The sequence below is a fragment of the Apodemus sylvaticus genome, chromosome 16, assembly GCF_947179515.1.
Source record: "Apodemus sylvaticus chromosome 16, mApoSyl1.1, whole genome shotgun sequence".
NCBI lineage: Eukaryota > Metazoa > Chordata > Mammalia > Rodentia > Muridae > Apodemus > Apodemus sylvaticus.
The window spans coordinates 53763464-53787772 of record NC_067487.1 but is presented as its reverse complement, the minus strand read 5'-3'; the positions used below and the strand labels follow the sequence as shown (position 1 = coordinate 53787772).

General features: G+C 42.4%; 1 protein-coding gene across 3 annotated transcripts in view; it reads right to left on the bottom strand.

The window, feature by feature from the left end:
- Ipo11 (importin 11) overlaps positions 1–18028 on the bottom strand; it is a 152190-nt gene extending 134162 nt beyond the window's left edge. For 2 of the 3 annotated variants that reach the window (XM_052159462.1, XM_052159463.1), the window contains exons 1-4: positions 17859–18028; positions 9562–9616; positions 7469–7612; positions 1093–1193 (exon numbers count right to left, since the gene is read on the bottom strand). In XM_052159462.1, the coding sequence (XP_052015422.1) occupies positions 1093–1193; positions 7469–7612; positions 9562–9600 (284 nt within the window). In that variant the 5' untranslated portion in view covers positions 9601–9616; positions 17859–18028. The remainder of the gene's footprint in view (positions 1–1092; positions 1194–7468; positions 7613–9561; positions 9617–17858) is intronic. The other variant, XM_052159464.1, reaches the window with a different exon arrangement.
- Between the last annotated feature and the right edge of the window lie 6281 nt (positions 18029–24309).

The window sequence follows — 24309 nt, the reverse complement described above, 5'->3', positions numbered from 1 at the left end:
TAGGTGCAATCATCTTCAGAACCACTTTTATCTCAATACACTAGAAGACAGCGTGACTATTCAATACTATGACTCCTTCCTTAACTGTTTAAATCTAGACTAGCCAAGCAAAGTGGCATGTTCCTGTAATCTAAGAATTCAAGAGGCACAAGCAAGGGCTTACCTCTAAGTTCCAGGCCAGCCTTGTCTATGCAGCAAGTTCTAGGCTAGCCACAGATATACAGCAAAACCCTGTCCCAAAATGCAAACAAACAAGCATACCATTTCTCATCATTAACTGCTTCACTTCTCATCCAAACCATCAACTACTCCTGAAATAAAAAGGGTTAGCTTCATACGAAAGCTGACCTAAAAATACTCCAGGACTTTCTGATACTGTCCAAGGGTAGGCTTTACGGGCACTTTAAAATACTCAGGATAAAACAATCTAGATTACTCATCGAAATGAAAACCTATAGAGTTTTAGTGCCACCTACTGGAGAGCACAGCTCATGTTATTTATTCCGTAAAATCCATTTTCTACCAAAATTACAGACTCGTCTGCACCACCAGCCCATAAACTACATTATGTGTTAATTCTTAAAATGAATCTTCTCACTTTACCCTTACATTACAGTTAAAGCTTAATCTAACCAAACTGTAGAAGTATCATATCCATCCACTCTTCCCAGAGAAAATGTAAGACACAGAAAGTAAGATTCATTGAATGCGGACATAACATGGCATTTCCTTTTCAAAACTCAAAACATTTTACTTCCTTCTGAGGATTCTGCCACTCAGCTTGATCCTCAGAGACTGAGCACTGAGTCAGGCAGGCAGACCCACACCGAGGACACATGCCTGGGAAGACCCAAACCCAGGTGGAAAACCAATGATGTGGCTGTTGAACTATGCAAACACACTTCATCAGTAGTTAACACACTTGTTTTCTTTTACACATCAAATGCTTTGCACATCTCCATGTCATCCTTACACAATGCTCACTTCTCTGCTGTCCCAATTTTAGCACTTGTGCAAATACACACTTGACACAGTCCTGTGCATACACTCTTTCATTCGGAATGGATTACTCTTGAGGCCGAGAGAACTTACTGAGGTGCTACACGTCTCCAGTAACGATCAATCCCATGTTTAAAATACAGCACAGCAAGCCACCTTACATTTATATCAAGGGTGTGATTGGTAAAAATATTCTGTGAAGAAAAAAATTGCATTAGAATAAACATGCAATAATTTAAAAATACAATTAACATACCAAAATAAAGCATGGACTTGTCTGCTTTCCTTTTTGTGGGTCTGTACTATTGCATGTGTGTACATGTTCCCTGTGTGGATGGCTTCAGATGGAAGCCAGAAAACCACCCCAGGTGCCATCTCAGAAACACCAGTCAGGATTGCACAGGGCCTACCGATCACCAGTGAGGTTAGACTGGCATGCTGTGAGTTCTGGACCATTCTGTCTCTGGCTCCACTGCACCTATCATTTGTACGTCGAGTTCTGAGGATCAAACTGGAGTGCTCATATCTGTGAGGCAAACACTTCACCACGTAGCCCCATATGGAGTATCTCAGCCTGGCCAATATACACTCTACACAGCCAATAATGCCCTTGAACTCCACGCCTCCGCCTCCAGCTGCTGGAATAACAGGTTCATACCACTATACTCAGCTCATGAGATATCAAGGACTGAAGCCAGGGCTTCATACATGTTAGGCCAGTACTCTAGCAATTGACCTACAACCTTGGCCCAGATTTTTTATTAATTTTGTTTGAATTTCATCACTACATATATCATATTGATATTGTCTTAAAATATATACTTCTAAAATGCACACTAAGAAAGGCCTACTCAGCCAGGTGTTACGTAACCCCAGCACTTGGAGTGCTCAGGCAGGTACATCTCAAGGTCCAGGTCAGCCTGAGGTAAACAGTGAGAGCCTGTGATAAACAGAAGATAGCATGCCTATTCAATAGCATTTCACAAAGTTTAACCAACAGATAAATACGTAAAGACTCATTACACTCTTCTTTCACATATGTTGGAAAATTTCCTTGGTAAAAAAAATTGGAAGTAACAGTATATTGATTCTGTTAACTAAACTGAGAAGACCTACTCTAAAAACAGGGGCACTGTTGCTGGGGCAATATCCTGGACCACAGAAACAGGACCAACTTAGCTCAGCATACTCATTCACTGCATGCAGCTTCCTGAGCATGGATTCAGTGTGGCCAGTGGCTTCAAGCTCCTGCTACCACTCCTTCCCAACCATGACGAGATGGATTCTTGAACTGTGAATGAACCTCAATAAACTTGTCCTTCCATAAACTGGTTTTGCTGGAGTGTTTTACGAAATAGGAAAGGTAACTAAATAACAATAACCTATTTCACAATAACAAGACTACTTACCAACCCAATCATGCTCATGGGGCTAGAGAAATGGTCAGTATTAAGAATACATATATATAAAGAACTCAAGAAGTTAGACTCCAGAAAACCAAACAACCCTATTAAAAAATGGGGTACAGAGTTAAACAAAGAATTCTCACCTGAAGAACTTCGGATGGCGGAGAAGCATCTTAAAAAAATGCTCAACTTCATTAGTCATTAGGGAAATGCAAATCAAAACAACCCTGAAATTTCACCTTACACCAGTCAGAATGGCTAAGATTAAAAATTCAGGAGACAGCAGGTGTTGGAGAGGGTGTGGAGAAAGAGGAACACTCCTCCACTGCTGGTGGGGTTGCAAATTGGTACAACCACCCTGGAAATCAGTCTGGCGGTTCCTCCAAAAACTGGGCACCTCACTTCCAGAAGATCCTGCTATACCACTCCTGGGCATATACCCAGAGGATTCCCCACCATGTAATAAGGATACATGCTCTACCATGTTCATAGCAGCCCTATTTATAATTGCCAGATGCTGGAAAGAACCCAGGTATCCCTCAACAGAAGAGTGGATGCAAAAAATGTGGTATATCTACACAATGGAGTACTATGCAGCCATTAGAAACAATGAATTCATGAAATTCTTAGGCAAATGGATGGAGCTAGAGAACATCATACTAAGTGAGGTAACCCAGACTCAAAAGGTGAATCTTGGTATGCACTCACTAATAAGTGGATATTAACCTAGAAAACTGGAATACCCAAAACATAATCCACACATCAAATGAAGTACAAGAAGAACGGAGGAGTGGCCCCCTGTTCTGGAAAGACTCAGTGAAGCACTATTCGGCAAAACCAGAACAGGGAAGTGGGAAGGGATGGGTGGGAGGACAGGGGGAGAGAAGGGGGCTTGCGGGACTTTCGGGGAGTGGGGGGCTAGAAAAGGGGAAATCATTTGAAATGTCAATTAAAAATAGATCGAATAAAAAAAAAAAAAAAGAATACATGCCGTTCTTCCAGAGCACCTGCATTCAGGCCCCAGAATACAAATGGAGGGTCACAACCATCTGTAACTGCAGTTCCAGTGGGATCTGATGACCTCTTCTGGCCTCCACAGGCACTGTATGCACACAATACATACACACATACACAGGCACACAATCATAAGATTTAAAAAACAAAAACCAATCATGCTTACAAATGAATCTGATGGCACTTTGTTTGCTCATTCGACAGGGTCTCACTGTGTAGCCAGGGCTGGAAGTGACTATGTAGACCAGGATGCCTGCAAACTCACAGAATCCACCTGCTTCCATCCTGAGTGTGCACCAAAGTGCATGGCAGCACTTTTAAGTGATGTAGGGTAAGATGTGATATAACAATTTATGTTAGTCAAATCAATAATCCATAGTTATTGTTTTCCACAATGGTGGCAAACTATGAAAACAAGAATGCAGTTAAACCATACAACATGATCAATGAGGAAATTTCTATTGCCCAATAAGCTTTAAAAAGGTTAGCCCGGGGAGCTGGGGAGACGGCTCAATAGAGAAGAAAGCCTGTTAGTCTTGCAGAGCTCCTAATACCAATATCAGATGGCTCACAACTGTCAATAATTCCAGGAGGACCCAATGGCTTCTTCTGGTCTCTGTGGGCACCAAGCACACACATGGTGCACATACATACATGCAGGTAAAACACTCATTCACATAAAACAAATTTTTAAAAAATCTTAGTCCAAACAGGCATGGCGGTGCTTGTATTTAATTGTAGTTCTTAGGAAGCAAAGGTAGCTGTATCTCTGTGAGTTCCAGGCCAGTCTGGTCCACATAACAAGCTCCAGGCCAGCCAGTACTACACAGTAAGACTAACCTCCAAAATACAATAAAATAAAATGTTAAAATAGTAACCTAGTGCCCCTGTTCCCTTTGTTACCCCCTGCAAACCCCCATCTCTATCTCCATCTCCCTCAGTATGAGTATTGGTATGAGTCTATGTGGCCATGAAAGACTTTAACTTGTTGGGGTAATCTTTCTTCACCTTGTGTAAAGGTGTGTCTCTATATTTTTATTTTTTAATCCTGTACCATCAGAGAACTAAGTGTTGGCAGGATGCTGGTATTGTCATTTCTATGGCCCATCACGGGGTTTTCTATTTTGTAAATATTCATCTTTCTTCACCTGACTAAAGGCAATCTAGAAATAGATCAGAGGTTGTCTCGATACTGTCTGGTTATAATAAAGGTTATAATAAGAGCTGACAGCCAATATCTGGAGCAAGAATAGGTGATGGAATTTCCAGGCAGAGAGAGAATGATGGCTGTACTGGCTAGTTTTGTGTGTCAACTTGACACAGGCTGGAGTTATCACAGAGAAAGGAGCTTCAGTTGGGGAAGTGCCTCCATGAGATCCAGTTGTGAGGCATTTTCTCAATTAGTGATCAAGGGGGAAGGGCCTCTTGTGGGTGGTGCCATCTCTGGGCTGGTATTCTTGGGTTCTATAAGAAAGCAAGCTGAGCAAGCCAGGGGAAGCAAGCCAGTAAGAAACATCCCTCCATGGCCTCTGCATCAGCTCCTGCTTCTTGACCTGCTTGAGTTCCAGTTCTGACTTCCTTTAGTGATGAACAGCAACGTGGAAGTGTAAGCTCAATAAACCCTTTCCTCCCCAACTTGCTTCTTGGTCATGGTGTTTGTGCAGGAATAGAAACTCTAAGACAAGGGCGAAAGAAATCAGATGGTAGCAGAACCAAGAAAGGTATACAGCTAGCCACAGGGCTGGCTATAGGCCAGAGTCAGGTTAAGTTAGGTGAGCTAGTTGGGGGACTGCCCTAACAATAAGCCAACACCTTAAACTATAGATGCCTCCATGTCATTATTTACACTGCTGGTGGGTATGAGAAAGTCTCAGTATATTAACTGGCTATGCAGACCAAATGAGCCTCAAACTTAAGATCCATGCGTCACTGCATCAGCCTCCTGAGTGCTGGGATCATGGGGCTACCATGCCCTATTCAAAAACTGTTTTATCCTCCATGTCAAAAGGCTGAGGCGAGAAGCATTCAAAACTAGCCTGTTTGAGGAGGCAAACTGCACACTGCCTAACCCAGAGAGTAAAACCCTATCTTTTTTAAAGTTTGAAAGCTATAACTCAGCTGGGACAATGCTCACCTACCACACATAAAGCTCTAGGCTCAATCTCCACCACCTTGTAATCTGAGCAAGGTGGAGCATGCTTGTGACCCAGTACTTGAGAAATAGTCTGGAGAATCAGAACCTCAAAATCGTCCTTGGTTACACTGCATGTTGAAGTCAGCCTGGAAATAACAAGACCAGGTCCATATGTATATATGTATGCATATGTGCATGACTCTCTAATACATTATGATTCATAATAGTAGCAAAATTACAGTTATGGAGTAGCACTGAAATAATGTTATGGTTGGAAGCTGGGCGGTGGTGGCGCACGCCTGTAATCCCAGCACTTGGGAGGCAGAGGCAGGTGGATTCCTAAATTCAAGGTCAGCCTGGTCTACAGAGTGAGTTCCAGGACAGCCAGGGCTACACAGAGAAACCCTGTCTCAAAAAAACCAAAAATCCAAAAAAGAAAAAAAAAAATTTATGATTGGGGGTCACCACATAAGGAAGTGTGGTAAACAGCATCAGGAAGTTTGAAAACCACTGCTCCAAAGTAACCTACTGGAGCAGCAGAAGACATGCATACAGCACTTTATAGAAATGTCCATATACGCAGGCTAAGTACGGAGGCAAACACCTGCAATCCCAACCCTGGGGAGCTGGACGGGAGGATCACTGAATTTGAAGTCAGCCCCTGCTACACAACAAGGTCGGGTCTCAATCCTCTCCCCCAGAGACTCTAAATAACCAAACACATATATGCTAATAAATAAAATACTTTATGAAAATGCACCAATATAACAATGTTAACTCAAAGCAAAATGCAAAAGCAAAAAAGGAGAAAAAATAAGCTTAAGTAGTTATTAGTAATTCATATATTCATTCAGAAAGTGGAGGCAGAGAACAGAGTTGAATGCCAGAAAATATAAAAGATCCTCGGTATAAAAATATTTAAATTTCTAGATGGAAAAAAAATCAACAATATTTTGCCCGTCATGGGAGCACATGTTTTTTATTCTAGCTACCAGGAGGCAGGGACAAGGCATCAACAATACTGTGTCAATGGCCAGTCCTATCTACATACCAAGTTCCAGGAAAACAGGGCTACACAGTGAGACCCTATCTCAGCAAAACCAAAAACAGTGTTTTAAAGTAAATATAGGATACCAAGGGAGATAAGGTCAATGGTGAGTACTTGCCTAGTATGCACTAGACCCTAGATTTGCTCTCCACTATTAAAAAAAAAAAAAAAAACCTAGTAAAAGAAAATACTGAACTTGGTCGGTATTCCTACTGTTCACGCTGATGCTGTGCAACTCCAGGTAAATGCACTGAGACGGGACAGAGGGAAGACACTACCTAGTGTCTTGATGGCAGCACTGGTGTGGCAAAACTGAAACACATCTGATCATTTCTCCAAAGACACTGAGACTATATCCGGTCCAGTTTCTTATACAGAATGAATGCTTAGACAATAAAAGCAGGAAGTCATTTATCAACCCCAAAAAAATAGAGCCAAAGAAAGTGACTTCCTCTATTAAAAGTTTAAATTAGGCTGAGTAGTGGTGGTGCATGCCTTTGATCCCAGCGCTCAGGAGGCAGAGGCAGGTGGATTTCTTTGCATTTAAGACCAGCCTGAGTGAGTTCCAGGACAGCCAGGATTACATAGAGAAACTCTGTCTCAAAACAATAAAAAAACAAACGTTTTAATTAAATTACAATAAGGAAGAAGATCTAAAATGTTGATTCATCAGAAAACCCTTGTGAAAGCCCCTCAGGATCCGTACACTACTCTGGTGACCGTGGCAATGGCACTCAACTATCTGTATCAGTTTCAGTAAATCCATAAATCTCCATAGATTTATGGAGATTTCCATAAATCTCCAGAACTAGTAAAACAAGGATGTCTCACTTTATTAAAAAATAAACTATTTCAAGAACTACTTACCAGCAACACTGAGTAGAAACCTGGCTGTGTCTCCCACTGTTTCAACTGCTCCTCGGCTGGCTTTAACACAGCAGTATCCTGACTGGTGGCCTGTGTTAAGACCTGGAGAACTACAGAGCTGGCACTATTGAGATCCATGGAAGCCTGCAATGATAAGTTAGCACACTTGAATACACATTGTATATAATAAAAAAAACACACAGTAAAACGAACGGAGGAAAGCCCGCAGACTTTGGAAAGCTCTTTCTCCTATTCACCCAGGTTCTGACTTCTACCTTTTCTATGTACTAGCTACAGCATTACTTAGAACGCCCATAATTCCAATTACTTTACCTAAATCAATACATTTCTAAAGAAAAGTGTCTTTTATTGTTTCAAAAAGTAAATGCAAAATGAAATTGGACAGCCCACATACACAAAACCTCAAGTTTCCAAATTCTGATCAAATACCATTTCCTAGAAAGCCAGAGGCAACTGGGATCCTCCTACTTCAGCCTCCCACATGTTATCAAAATCACTGGAAGTGAACAGAGAGCGATGCATACTCATTGATACTTGAAAAATAAACTTAGTTAAGTGCAATCCTTGCATATAGCAGGAATGTCTCGAAACTAAAGGAGGGATAAGAAAATCTTGCTATGTGATAAATGACTATGTACCCTCCCTAGTTCATATCCTGAAATCTAATGCCTAATTTTAATACTTGGAGCTGAGAAGTTAGGTAGGTATTAGACCATCAGGATGGATCCCCCAAGCATATTCCCACACCAGAGAGCAACCTTGATCTTTCTGTCCTATTAGGATACAATAAAAAGTGTGCAATCAGCAAGATGGCCCTCATCCGTACCTAACTATGCTGGCACCCTGAGTTCAAGGCAAGCCTGGTGTATGTAATGAGACCATGTCTCAGACTAAAAGCAAGGCCAGCAAGATGTCTCAGAGGTCTACCACCAAGCCTGATGTGATGACCTGCATTCAAATTCCAGGACCAACATAGTTCAGAGAATCAACTTCCACAAAGTAAGTTGATCCCATGTATGCTGTGGTAACACACACCACACCAAACAAGTATGGATTTTACGTGTTAAAAGTTGAGGAGATAGTGTCTTGAAAATAACTATAACAGTTTACGAAAGAATGACACCAACCTCTCAACACAAGTCCTCAACACCTAAAGGTAAGCGTTGCTTCCTGTCAACACTTGAGTTATGAGTTGAGATAGTTTAAAGCGGGTGCTCTAATTGGAAAGACACTGTCAAATTAAAGGGTAGATGATTACAAGTGCTAGAGTATTTTGTTTTGCCTGAAACAGTCTCTACGTAGCCCCAGCTGCCTAGAATTTGTTATGTAGACCAGGCTGCCCTCAAACTCAAGACATCTGCCTGACTCTTGCACTAATATGCTAGAATGAAAGGTGTGCACCACTATGATTCAAAAGAGGATTAAATGTCCCCCAAGTAGATTTCTGAAAATCAAGAGTTCTAGGCCAGCCTGGACAACTTAGCAAGTCTCCATGTCATTTTTTAAAAGAAGGGATGGGATATAACTGAGTACCGCACTTTCCTGTCATGCGCAGGAACCTGGGTTCTCTACATGTATGTATGGAAGACAACTGGGTTCTCTACATGTATGTATGGAAGACAAGTAATGAATTTGGAACAGAGCAAAGAGTGTATGAGAGGGTGGAAAGGGAAGGGGAAAATGATATAATAATAATAAAATCTCAAAAAATAAAAAAAAAAGTAATTTTTAGAAAGAAAGCAAGCTAGATAGCAAGCAAGTGAACCAACTATGGGGCTGGATGGAGCAAGGCTCAGCGGTTAAGAACACCTGCTGTTCTCACAGAAGACTCAAATTTGGATTCTAGCACAGACATCAGGCAGTTCACAACCTCTAGTTAGGGATTCCATTCCCTCTTCTGACCTCCACAGCAGACCACACACACACATAGGCACAAACATAAGACATATAACAAATTTAATACAGAAATGTTACCTTAGAAAGCGTAAATAAAGGGACAGTTTATTAAGTTAACCTTTGTTCTTTTTTGAGACAGAATCTTACTATGCAACTCTGATTGTCCTGGAACTTACTATGTAGACCAGGCTGGCCTGAAAGTCACAAACATCCATCCACCTGCTTCTGCCTCTATGGTGAGAAAAACAAAACACCTTAATATTAGTGCTAGGCATGTTGGTACACACGTGTAATCCCAACAACACTCTGGAGACGAAGGTAGGAAAATTATGAATTCAGGGCCAACTAGGCTACATAGCTGTGGGACCATGGTGTGAGACAGTGTATAGCTTGGTTGGGCAAGGCCACTCGGGACACTCAACTCCATAATCCTGTGGCCATCAGTCATGTGGGGCCATGCCCCAGGCCCCTAAGTGTTCAGGCTGGACTCCACTTGTGCAGTCACCTGGCTACAGCCAGCCTTTCCAGGCCCCTCGGTTACCTGGCAACAACCAGGTAACCCAGTTCACTATAAATGGAGGCTTCCTGCCCCTCTTCGCTCTATCTCGGCCCTTTTCTCTTTCCACCCTCTCTCTCTCTCTCTCTCTCTCTCTCTCTCTCCCCCTCCCTCTCCCCCCCTCCCTCCCTCTCTCTCTCTCTCTCTCTCTCTCTCTCTCTCTCTCCTCTTTTTCCATTCTTTCTCCCCTTTGCATGTGGTCATGGCCTTCCCTCATCTATCTTTTCCTTTCTCTTTATTTCTCTATTTCCTTTTCTCCCTCTATTCTTTTAATAATAAAGCATGGAAACTATGAACTGTCCCTTCTTATTAAATTCTGCCACTTAGAAGCATGGAGCAGGCCTCGGTGTTTCCACACACCAAGGGAAGGATCCAAGCCGCCTCTCTGCCAGCCAAGCAGCTCTTACAGGCATCCTGGCCCCGCCCTCTGGGCATCCTCTCCACTAGCTGGGCAGCCTCCTAGCTTGTGTCAAGGTAACAACAAAAGTGAAGCATAACAATTCCTCAACCCAGACGTTCTTATGTCTGACAGCCTTAATCTTTCTGTTAACACTATTAAAAACCTGACAACAACAAAAGTAATCATTTTTTTTTAATAATTCCTGGTCTCTACTCTAGTTGAGTAAAGCCACATGAGCAGCCAAGCCTCTCCCTTTTTGAGTCTCCTCAGTCTAACCTTCTCAGAATATTCCTGCTGCTACTCAGATAATTCCACCTACATTCAGCCTCTATTGGCCATCCACCAAATATACCATAGGAATCTTTGCATTCAAGCCTACAAAAAAAAACAAACAAACAAACAAAACAAGCTAAAATATACTGTAAAGACTGTGGTAAGCTGTTAATAAAGAGCTAGCTAGCCGGGCGGTGGTGGCACACGCCTGTAATCCCAGCACTTGGGAGGCAGAGGCAGGCGGATTTCTGAGTTCGAGGCCAGCCTGGTCTACAAAGTGAGTTCCAGGACAGCCAGGGCGACACAGAGAAACCCTGTCTCAAAAAACAAAACAAAACAAAAAACAAAAAACAAAAACAAAAAAAAAGAAAGAAAGAAAGAAAGAAAGAAAGAAAGAAAGAAAGAAAGAAAGAAAGAAAGAGAAAGAAAGAAAGAAAGAGCGAGCTACTTATACTCTAGAAAGCTTAGCAGAGGCTTCCTCACAGAGGAAAGAAAAAGCACCATCCCAAAAGATGAGTAAGAGTTCTCAAGCTGAGCGCATGCTGGAGGTAGGTTAGACACGTTCCTGGCATAAAAAGATCTGAATTTATCTGAATCCAATTAGTTTAGAAGAATTATAGTTTAGCGTGGCAGAACATGAATAAACAGGGATTTATAGAAAATTAAATCTATCTGTACCTTGATCTGTGCACTGCCAGCCTCCAAAACTATTTGAAAATATATTTCTAGTATAATTGACCTAGTCCAAAGGTAACACAGCAAGAATGCCTTTAAAGAATGAGAAGGGAAAAGGAAAGCAATACTAGGAATACGCAGAGCTACTAAGTTCCGTATCTAGTATTTCAGGAATAGATATTCATGGGCGTGACCTACCTACAGAATATACTAGAGAACAGTCACAAAGAGTATGGGAATAACGAACACTTTCTGATGGACTTAAGGCCACACCATGAGATGGAACCTACCTATAACTCCACTTCTAAGAGATCCAGACTCTCTTTGGGCCTTGATATCAGGCACACATATGGTACACAAACATATATGAAGGCAAGACATCCATACAAATAAAAATAAATAATTTTCTTCAAAAAAAAAATGTCAGGCTGAAGAGATGGCTCAGAGAATAAGAGCACTGACTGTTCTTCCAGAGGCTCTGAGTTCAATTCCCAGCAACCACATAGTAGCTCAAACCATCTATGAGATCTGGTGCCCTCTTCTGGCCTGCAGGTATACATGTAAGCAGAACACTGTATACATAATTTTTAAAAAAGGTCACTACTGAATAGCTAGCTCTCATTCCCAGTTTCAATTCAATGAACCCTTACACTGACCAACTAACAGAACCAGGAAAGCAACAGGCTGAATCAGAGGCACAGTTATGAATAGATATGTATGATCTTATAAAGTAACCATATCTGAACCAGTTTCTTTGACAAGATGGATCAGAATGAATAATAAGCAGCAAAACGCAAAGAGTCGAATTAAAATAAATGATGGGTGCATACACACACACTCATTTTCCAGCTTTCATAGACCAAAGTAGTACATCTCCAACTTTACTGAGCATTCCTATAACCTGGGTATCTTATTAAACTGCAGATTCTGCATAAGTTATTAAACAAAAACACCACTGCTAGGAACAGAGTACATCCCTAGACTCCCAAAACAATACAGGCAAACCTAGATCATATTGCTAAACAAAAACAAACAAAAATGCCATATGCCTCCCTCACAAGATACAGAGAAATCAAGCTAGCACTGGACTGGAAGCCCCCTCCCTGCTGGCCAGCTCGCCTGGTGCTACAAAGAGCTCCGCTGACTGCTGGGAAAGAACTGCCATTAACAGTCTTATTCAACTGAGTCCTGTGCTAACAGCAAAGGTAAGATGAGCCTACTAGTACACGAGTGGCAAGTCTGTTGCAGCAAAACCAATTCTATCTGATTGACTGTGATGCCCACTCCACAGCAGGGAATTCCCATCTGGTACTGTAAAGCCAGCCAAATGCCATGGCTGGGCAGGTTATAAGCCCTAGAAAGGAAGCTACTACAGTTGTTTTCTAAAGTTGACACAATGTACTCCTCAAAACTGCCTTCAACATTACTATTTATAGATTTGTGCTCTATCTGCTTTGGTCAGAGAAGCATTTTGCAGTGGTCAGTAGTGACGGCAGATACTCCTAATTGGTCAAAGTACTGAGACTAAATTACTGCTGACTGTCCAGCCATAAATGTTACATATATGACATTGATTCCAAGGCTCAGAGAATATCATGGAAGGGACAAAAAGAATGTATGAGTCAGAAGCAGCAGGGCTGGGGGGGGGGGGGGGGAGGGTCAAATGTCAACTATTACACTCTGTAATCACAGTACCCGTGCCTAACTGCACAAAACTGCTAAATTTGAGGGACAGGGATGACTCAGTAGGTAAATCTGTTCTACAAGAGTTTAAATCCCCAGCACCTATATAAAAAGCTGAGCATGGATGCACATTTCTATAACCACAACATGGGGTAGGAGGCAAAACCAGGTAGATCATAAGAAAGCTTGCTTGGCCGTTCAGACAGTCTAGCTTAAATGGAAGTCAAACACCTCATTCTAGGAAACAATACGCATTGTCCCCTAGCTTCCTCACACAAGCAAATGATCTCAACACACTCCCACACACTCACAAATCACAGACCACATGAGTGAGGCTATTGCCTTAGTCAGGGTATCTATTCCTGCACAAACATCATGACTGCTGAGCCATCTCTCCAGCCCCAATTTAAAATTTTTATCTTTATTTTATTTTTGCAGTGTTGGGATTGAACCCAGAGCCTTGCACATGTTTTACCATTAACATATTTACTATTTGTGCATCTTCACTCTGTCTTTTGTTTTAGTTTCGTGGTGTTAGGGGTAGAACCTGGGAACTTGCATTTTACAGCTGCGTCAGAGCCCTCCAGCCCCCTTCCTTTCTTTGTGTGCATATGATGGGTATAGTCAGCTAGTTTCAGGAAGCAAGTTGGGAAGGAAAGGGTTTGTTCAGTTTACAGTTCTGCATTGCTATTCATCACAAAAGGAAGTCAGGACTGGAACTCAAGCAGGTCAGAAAGCAGGAACTGATGCAGAGGCCATGGAGGGATGTTTCTTACTGGCATGCTTCCCCTGGCTTGCTCAGCCTGCTCTCTTATAGAACCCAGGAATACTAGCCCAGAGATGGTACCACCCACAAGGGGCCCTCCCCACTTGATCACTAATTGAGAAAATGCCCCACAAATGGATCTCAGGGAGGCACTTCCCCAACTGAAGCTCTTTTCCCTGTGATAACTCCAGCCTGTGTCAAGTTGACACACAAACCCAGCCAGTACAACTATCAACACCTTGCCATGGAATGGAATGGAAAGGAAAGGAAAAAAGGGGGGAGGGGAGAGAAGGGGAAAAGGGGAGAAAGAGGGAACGGGAAAAAGGAAAGGGGAATAGGGAATAGGAAAAAGGGAAAAGGGAAAAGGGAAAAGGGAAAAGGGAAAAGGGAAAAGGGAAAAGGGAAAATGGAAAGGGAAGGGGCTCATGAGCTCCCTCCTTGAGGATTTATAACAACTAAGGACTGAGAGGTGAGGCAAAGGTGTGGTGCAGCCACAGATAAGGGACCCAAGCAATTGTAAACAAATCTTCACCAATGTCCCAGTTAACAACCATAAAGAATCTCCTAGGACAGAGACACAGACATAGAATAGAGGCTAGTTGAAACAGGAAGGGGATTAGTGGAAGAGGCACAAGTCAGTAATGGAATGAATATGATCACAATATATTATATACATGACAATGCCATAATGAAATGTATTACCATGTATAATACATGCAAATAAAACATGCTTTAAAATACCTTAATATGGGGGGCTGGAGAGATGGCTCAGTGGTTAAGAGCACTGACTGCTCTTCCAGAGGTCCTGAGTTCAATTCCCAGCAACCACATGGTGGCTCACAACCATCTGTAATGGGATCTGATGGCCTCTTCTGGGGTGGCTGAGGATAGCTACAGTGTACTCACATACATAAAATAAATAAAATCTTTAAAAAAAAATACCTTATGTAAATAAATTATATCGAATAAAAAAATTTAAAAAAAAATACCTTAATATGTAGATGCAGTTTCAGTAACTTTTCAGTTGAGCTTGAAGTCTATAGTTTTACCAAATCCCCAGGTGATAAGCCACAGTTTGAGAAGACAAGGATGTAGAACACTAACGAACCTAGGCTCCACAAAGCTTGTCATTGTAGGCTTACTTGAAAGTCAGGCTCAGCCAGGCAGTGGTGGGGCATGCCTGTAATCCCAGCACTCTGGGAGGCAGAGACAGGGAGATTTCTGAGTTCGAGGCCGGCCTGGTCTACAGAATGAGTTCCAGGACAGCCAGGGCTATACAGAGAAACCCTGCCTCGAAAAAAATAAACCAAATCCAAAAAACCAAAAAAAAAAAAGAAAGAAAGAAAGAAAGAAAGAAAGAAAGAAAGAAAAGAAAAGAAAAGAAGAGAAAAGAAGAGAAAAGAAGAGAAAAGAAAAGAAAGAAAAAAGTCAGGCTCATCTTTAGAAAATGAAATAAAAGACACTTCAGAAGCATACCTGCAAGAGCTGTGATCAGCCACTGTGTAAAACACCCTGAAACTAGCTGACTATACCCATCATATGCACACAAAGAAAGGAAGGGGGCTGGAGGGCTCTGACGCAGCTGTAAAATGCAAGTTCCCAGGTTCTACCCCTAACACCACGAAACTAAAACAAAAGACAGAGTGAAGATGCACAAATAGTAAATATGTTAATGGTAAAACATGTGCAAGGCTCTGGGTTCAATCCCAACACTGCAAAAATAAAATAAAGATAAAAATTTTAAATTGGGGCTGGAGAGATGGCTCAGCAGTTAAGAGCACTGACTGCTCTTCCAGAGGTCCTAAGTTCAATTCCCAGCAACCACATGGTGGCTCACAACCATTTGTAATGGGAGCTGATGCCCTCTTCTGGTGTGTGTCTGAAGACAGCTACATGTATTCATATAAATAAATCTTTGAAAAAAAAGTTTTAAATTATCAACAGTAATACTAAATTAAGCCCCGTGTGGCAACACACAACCAACACTAAGGAAAAAAAGGTAGACAGGCCTCTGAGTTAGGGCCAGCCTGGTCCACACTAACTAAAGTTACATAGTGAAAGCCTGACTCAAATATAGTAATGATGACAATAAGTCAGAAGAAAGATTAAATATACACATATGCCCATGTAACCAACACACACACACACACACACACACACACACACGCACACACGCGCACACACACACACACACACACACGCACGCACGCACGCACACGCGCACACATATCAGGACTAGAGAAATGGTTTGGCACATGTTGCACATCCTATGGACCCAAGTTTGATTCCCAGCAGGCATGTTAGGTGGAGCATAACCTGTAATCCCATTACCAGAAGATCCAACTCCCTCTTCTGCCTTTTCAGCACCAGCACACACAGACAAGAGCACACATGAAGATTTTTTTAAGATAAATCTTAAAAATAAATAAATAAAAACCTAATTAAACATTATTACCTTTCCCTAAAAATGTAGTCTGGAGAAACACTTTAGTATATTTTAAATTCAAATACTACAAGCACTATTTTGCCTTCTAGCTTGGTTCTGAATGTAAATACATTCATAATATCACAAAATCTAGCCCGGCAGTGGTGGCGCACGCCTTTAATCCCAGCACTTTGGAGGCAGAGGCAGGGGTTTTCTGAGTTTGAGGCCAGCCTGGTATACAGAGTGAGTTCCTACAAAGTGGTCTACAGAGTACAGAATATATATACACACATATATACACACGCATACACATATATACACACATATATACACACATATATACATATATACATATATATATACACATATATACATATATATATACACATATATACATATATATACACACATATATCACAAAATCTAAAGACTTGTTTAATTACCAAATAATTTTTGCACACCGCTTTAGAACCTCCATCCATATTACTACAACCAAATTCCTTTGAGAATTCTCTTGTGGCTTTAAGAAGTGCAAGAAGAGGGCAAAATAATACCCTCCTGCCCTATAGCTATAACACACAACTAACACAACTAACACAACGTCCACAAAACAACTAAACTGTTTGCACCGGCCTCTGTGCTAAACACCATCAGAAAATCGGAAGAAAAAAAAAAAAAAACTCTACAATCTTACCAACCAACAGGAAGAAATTTTCTAGTTCTACCAAAATTTTCCTCTGTGTGGAACAATGATGTTGGGAAAGCTATCAAGCTATGTAGGAAATGGTGTAAGGAAAGCTATCAAGCTCACATAATGAAGTCATTCTGCCCTTAGCCAAAGTACATTCTGAAATAATGTGGAAATGATAGAGAGAAATCTCAGTCCACGAGAGGTTAAAATATATGGTTGCCAATTGCTCGTCCTTGCTTCCTTCCTTCTAAATAACAAGCATATCTTAAAGGCACTATCGCATACAAGAGAGCTCCTTTAACGTGTGGCGAAGAGGTGTGCCAACTACAGCCTTGGCTCCAGGAGCCAGATTACCAGTCTTTGCTATGTACGCAAATCACTCTGCTGTAAGATTCTCTCGTTGACCACGCAATAAGAGAATTAAGGGGAAAAGAGCAAATGCTATGGGCCTCGAAATTATTTTGCTGAATCACAAATATTCCCAAATGTAAAGCTGCAGGAGATGCTGGGCTTGAGCACTGGCGGCCATACCTCAGCATGAAGCTCCTCTCAGAGAAAAATAACGTTTAAGTCCCTTCACTCTTTCCTTAAAGGAGAAGGAAAATTCTAATGCTTAAAGCTTTCGCAGCACGGCTTCCACAGCAAGGGCGCGTGTGCAGTTAACTCCCCACACCGGTCTTGGGAAGGGGAACACGTTCTCTTGTGCTGTGCAACCCAAAGCCTCCAAGGACAAATACACCCCCTTGGCCGGCGACTGGGGACACAATGGGTACCCTCGCCTTTGCTTCGCCTGTCACTCAGACTGCCACGCCGCACCGTGGACCCAGCCCCGACAGGCTCCCCACAGCCCGGGAGCCCGAGCTCCCCCGGGCTTCTCCAGGGCCGCGAGGGCCCACGGACACGCCGCCCAGCTCCTCTGGACCCCGCGTTCCGCCCTCGGCGCGGGGTCTCGCTGCCCAGCCCACTCCTCCCTTCCACCCGCGCGGCTCGCGACCCGGCCTCACCGCGTGCTTCGGTCCGGAACCACCCGGCCCGCCCCTTTCCACTTGTCCACACGAAGCGGCGTTGGTTGCTTCCTCGCCCCCACGCTCCTAATCCACACGCTGCCGCCTACTGATGCCCAAAACGGCTTCTAGGAACGCGCCATGTTCCGCGTCGCCGCTCCAAACGACGAGGGCGCGCTAAAATTACGTCACAGGTTCCCAGCGCGTACGGGAGAGGCCGAGGAGGGAGGTGATAGGACAGCGGAGGGAAGGGGAGGGAGGAACTCGCTTTCGAACCCAACGGCGCGCGGCAGCCAATAGGGCTGTGTGCGCTTGCGTGGTACCCGGAGCCAGAAGTCAGCACTGGGGCCACCTGTAACTATGGAAACCGTGTGTGTGTGTGTGTGTGTGTGTGTGTGTGTGTGTGTGTGTGTGTGTGTGTGTGTGTGTGTGTGTGTGTGTGTGTGTGTGTGTCTCTCTCTCTCTCTCTCTCTCTCTCTCTCTCTCTCCCCCCGCCCCCCCGAAAATCGATAGTCTACTGCGCTGATCGAAGCCTAAGACAAAACCATTTCATCCTCACTATTCTATATCAGCTGCTTGGTTCTTGAATCTGTCACGGCAGAAGAGGGTCATCAAAAGAATCCCATTGATGAACCCTGCCATCATAGGCATTTTTTGAAATTTGGATGGGCTTTGTTTTGGGGGGTTGCGGTGAGTGGGAGGCATGGTTTGTGTTCTTTTGTTTTGTCAGGGTCTCAGGCTGGCATCGCACTCTTTTTGTAACCGAGGATGACCTTCAGATCCTGACGCCCCCACTTCTCCAGTGTTAGGGTTACATGCTTATAGTCTCCCGTGATCAACGCTTTTTTTAGTTCCTACCAAAGGTGAAAAGAATTCAGATGACTAGTTCTGCCTACCTCTGCTCGCTAGTTTAAGTTTTCTTATTTTTAAAGAGAGCTCTTGAGGAAAATAACTGTTCGTTAATACTGATTATTTGTTGCTCATTTAAGATGTGCACAATACAGTCTCAAGATCTTTAGATTGAATGACCGACCCACTTTAAACTCCAGGACGATCCTGTGAGGTAGGACCGTCATTATGTCAATTTTACAGAAGAAATTGGAACTCAAGAGAACTTAAATGCAAGCTTTGAGGTTTAAACTAAAAAAAAAAAAAAAAAAAAAAAAAAAAAAAAAAAAAAAAATGGCGGGGGTGGGGGGGGAGGAAGGAAGGGAGAAGGAAACAGTAACTCTTCATTATAAGGAAGGCCCTCACCAAAGACTTTCTTTTATCAGTATAAAGATAAAAATTCTCTCAGTGTCTGACAGAAGGGAAATGAATAAATCAAAACATATATGAAATGCAAAACTAACCATTTAAATTGTATTGAAGGGTACTTGATAGCATGTTAATAAATTTTCAGTGTATCCAAAAGTTATGAAAATACAAGTTTAGGAATGTCCCACATTTGGAGATTTTTTTTTATTTATTTATTATATGTAAGTACACTGTAGCTGTCTTCAGACAAGAGAAGAGGGTGTCAGATCTCTTTACGGATGGTTGTGAACCACCATGTGGATGCTGGGATTTGAACTCATGACCTTTGGAAGAGCAGTCGGTGCTCTTACCAGCTGAACCATCTCTCCAGCCCATGGAGATTTTTTAAAATGGTGAAATTCTAACTAGCTTTGCTAATTAGCATGTAGCCTAAGTTGGTTCTAAACTGGTCATGTAGCCAAGGATAATCTTGAATTTCTGAAACTCTTGCCTCCACCTCCCAGATGGTTCTGGTTTTCATTGTTGTTGTTGTTTGTTTGTTTATTTGTTGCTTAGTTGTATCTTCTGATTTTATAAAAATACTTCACATCTTAAATATAAGTATTCATAGAATTATGTGAGGTCTTATTAAAATTACATACCCCGGGTCCTGGAGAAATGGTTCAGTGGCTAAGAGCACCAGGTACAGTTCCTATTATTCACATGGTGTAAATCCAGTTCTAGAAGTTCCAATGCCCTCTGCTGAACTCTGCTGGCACCAAAACCACACCAGGTACACATACATGCATGCAAACAAAACGTTCATGCATATAAATCTTTTTAAACAATTTAAAATTTCTTTAAAAATAAAATTCAGGCCGGGCAGTGGTGGCACACGCCTTTAATCCCAGCACTTGGGAGGCAGAGGCAGGTGGATTTCTGAGTTCAAGGCCAGTCTGGTCTTCCAGAACAGCCAGGGCTACACAGAGAAACCCTGTCTTGAAAAACCAAAATAATAATAATAAAATTCAGACCTTGGCTGGCGAGTGGACTGAGCAGGCAAAGGCACTTGCCACCAAGTTTGAGTCACACATGGTGCAGAGAGAGAACCAGTTCACGATAATTGTCCTGTGATGTCCACATGAGCTAAAATGTAATTTAAAAAAAATATAATACAGGTCTTGATTAACTTTTTTAGTATGTAGTATTATGCAACCCAGATTGGCTTTAAACTGGCTATATAGCCAAAAATAATCTTGAATTTCTGAAACTCTTGCCTCCACCTCCCAGATACTGAAATTATAAACATGTAATGCCCAGTTTATAGTGCTAGGAATCAAACTAACTCAGGGCTTTAATACATGATATCCAAGCACCCAACAATTGAGTTACATCTCCAGCTCCAAATCCTGACTAATTTGGTTGTGTTGGAGATTGTTTCTAATGCTTTAATTCAGTTAGGAATCTGTGTGTCCTGGTGGGGTTGCAAGCTACTACAACCACTCTGGAAATCAGTCTGGCAGTTCCTCAGAAAAATGGGCATGATACCACTGGAGGACCCCGCTCTACCACTTCGGGGCATATACCAGAGGATTCCCCAGCATGTAATAAGGACACATGCTCTACTATGTTCATAGCAGCCTTATTTATAATAGCCAGAAGCTGGAAAGAACCCAGATGTCCCTCAACGGAGGAATGGATACAGAAAATGTGGTATATTTACACTATGGAGTACTATTCAGCCATTAAAAACAATGTATTCATGAAATTCTTAGGCAAATTGGTGGATCTGGAAAATATTATCCTAAGTGAGGTAACCCAATCACAAAAAAACACACATGGTATGCACTCACTGATAAGCGGATATTAGCCCAGAAACTCAGAATAGCCAAGATACAATTCACATATCAAATGATGCCCAAGAAGAAGGAAGGAGAGGCCCCTGGTCCTGGAAAGGCTTGTTGCAGCAGTGTAGGGGAATACCAGGACAGGGAAGTAGGAAGTGGTAGATTGGGGCACAGGGAGAGGGAAGAGGGCTTATGGGATTTTCAGGGAGGGGGGATCCAGGAAAGAGGAAATCACTTGAAATATAAATAAAGAATATATCTAATAATAAATAAAATAATTCTCAAACATCAACAACAAAGAAGGAATCTGTGTCCAAACTCTAAAGGTCCTTGTCCCCAATGGGTTTTAAAACAATAAAGTTGCCAGCTGCCAAGGGCTGGGCAAAGGGAGATGGGGTGGGACCCTTGGAGTTGCTTGAGCTAGGATGCAGCAAGGAGGAGATGGAGGATCGCCAGGATGCAGTGGAAGACGAAAGAAGAGAACTGCAGGAGAATTCGGGTGAGTGGCCACTGGCCACTTCGCTGATTGGGTCTGGGGTAGCAGGGGACGGTTTAGGAGTGCCCAGTCACTGAGGTAGCCAAGGCATTTCAAAAATAAGCTAGTGCGTGTGTGCCTTTCATTCAAGTATCCAAAGAGTTCCTGGTGAGCTGGCTGGAAGTTCGTGATCCTCTGGAAGCACAAAGTGCTGTAGCAGCAGCTCACAGCTACATGGTTGGTGTAAGATTTATCCACATTCCTGATGACACTAATGTTGCCAACCCACAGACGATGTGGCCAATAGCAGAGCTACAAGCAATAGTTAATGTGGGAAGAAAGGATTAACTAGTTATTAAAAAGAAACACATTTTGAAAAATAGAACTCTTTTATTGGGGTCATGGGTCTTTTATAAATCTGAGGAAATGTTTAATTTCAAAAAATGAGCATACACAAAGTGTGTCTAGAATACTAGGATCTCAAATTAGGACGTATTCAGAAGTGCTAATTTTGACATAGAATGGAAGATGTAGGTGCATATTGTTGACAAAACAAATACACCTGGATGAAGAACCCTCAGCCCATTGTACCTCATTGTTGTATTTGCATGATCAATTTTGAGAATTATGAGAGTAGGGAACATATTAGAATTAACTTATCATTGAGTATATCTTCAGGATTATATTTGACATCTTTTTTTGGGGGGTGGGGGAGGGTGGGTTACTTAGATGCTTCTACATGCCAGGCCAGCACTGTAACCACCAAGCCATATCCCCAGTGTGTGCTTGAAAATCTGAATACAAACACACTGCTTTTCACACACAGTTGAGAACTACAAAGAAAAAGCAGAAAATTGGTGATGAAATGCTAAATTAAAGAAACATTGAAGGCTGGAGAGATAGCTCAAAGATAAAGAGTACAGGCAGAGGTTCTGGGTTCAATTCCCAGCATCCATATGGTACTTCACACCATCTGTAATTCCAGTTCCAGGAGATCCATGCAGCCTTCTGATCTGTGAGGGTATCGTGCACAGACATACGTGCAAGCAAAACACTCACATACAACAAATAATTACTAAGTTATTTTTTAATTAAAGAAACATTGGCTTTCCTCACTTCCCCTGGCATGCGTGTGCGCGCCCCCCCCACACTTTTTTTTTAACACCAGATACAGTGGCCCATCTCTGTAATCTCAGAACTTGGGAGGCAAAGGCAAGAAGATTGTGAGCCTTAAGCCAGCCTGGCTTACATAATAAGATCTGGGCCAGCTCTGTCTGTACACTAAGACCTTGGTGTCTTGGAGGGAAAGAGCAGACATAGTACTGCACATCTGTAACCCCAGCATGGAGGGTTTGGACACTCAAGGATCAGGAGTTTAAGGACAGACTCAGCCAAATAATAGTTTGTGGGGAGCCTGAGCTACATGAGTCCTAGGTAAGAGAAACAAAACTAAAAATACATAAACTTTGAAAATCAACTCAACAATCCCAGAGCTCAGGAGGCTGAAGCAGGAGGACTGCTACAAGCTTGAGAAGGTGCTTCATGGTGGACTCCAGGTCCACCAGACTGCAAAATGAGACCCTGTCTCAAAAGGTAAACAAACAAGCAAACTTTAAAAAGAATAGCAATGAAAAAGTTGGAGAGATGGCTCAGCGGTTAAGAACACTGATTTTTCCAAAGGTCCTGAATTCAAATCCCAGCAACCACATGGTGGCTCACAGTCATCCGTAACGAGATCTGACACCATCTTCTGGAATGTTTGAAGACGACTACAGTGTACTTACATATAATAAAATAAATAAATCTTTAAAAAAAATGCTGAAGCTAAAAATCCTTGGAGTCATCTTTCAAAAAAAATCCCATTCTAGGCGGGTAGTACATTTCACTGTTTACTCTGCTGTAGGTTGACTTTCAGAAACTTAACACCGGAGTAGCTTATGAAAACATACAGATTCCGTTGCATTTTTAAACATTAAAAATTGCTGGGATAATCATTCTGTGCACAGTTTAAAGGTTGTACTATTCAAATGTTGGTTTCCGTACCAGCAGAAAGTTTAGTACTATCTGACTTTGTAATTTTTAGGGATCATCACCCATCTCAATATTTTATAAACTCTTGTCCATCACTTCTGATCGGCTTAGTAAAGAGCTGACTGCCAATGGCTGAGGAGGACAGGAACATTGGGCAGGGATAGGAACTGTGAGAAGAATTGAGAAGTGGGAATTCACCATCAGCACATGGAGGAAGTCGACACACCAGGACTGAGTAAGAGGTAAAGGGCTGTGTGACAAATGTAGACTAGAATAATTGGGTTAATTAAGTTAGAAGAACTAGCTGAAGTTCTTAGGCCAACTAAGGCCTAAACTATAGGAAATAATGTGTCGAGTGCAGAACTTTAATGTTTTTATAAGTCAAATCTTCATTGTACACCACTTCAATATCTGACTATGGCTCACCTTGAACGATGGGTTGTATATGATTCACTTGTCGAGTACTGTCCTGTTGTATGTGTTTTGTTGTTGTTGTTGTTTGTGTGTGTGTGTGTGTGTCTGCGGTTTTTCGAGACAGGGTTTCTCTGTGTAGCCCTGGCTGATCTGGAACTCACTCTGTAGTCCAGGCTGGCCTCGAACTCAAAAATCCGCCTGCCTCTGCCTCCCTGCCTCTGCCTCCCAAGTGCTGGGATTAAAGGCATATGCCACCACCGCCCGGCTGTACGTGGTTTTTGCTAAGCTCCAGGAATGGGCTGTACTACCAGCCCCCATCCTCTCCTGCCACCCCAGGAATAATTGGATAGAGTGGCCATTGGCCACTCAAACCCAAAAACTCACATGGCTGGTTGGCTTTATCTCCTTCAGCTAGCTACTCTTGCTTCTTCCCCAGCTCTCTGGACTC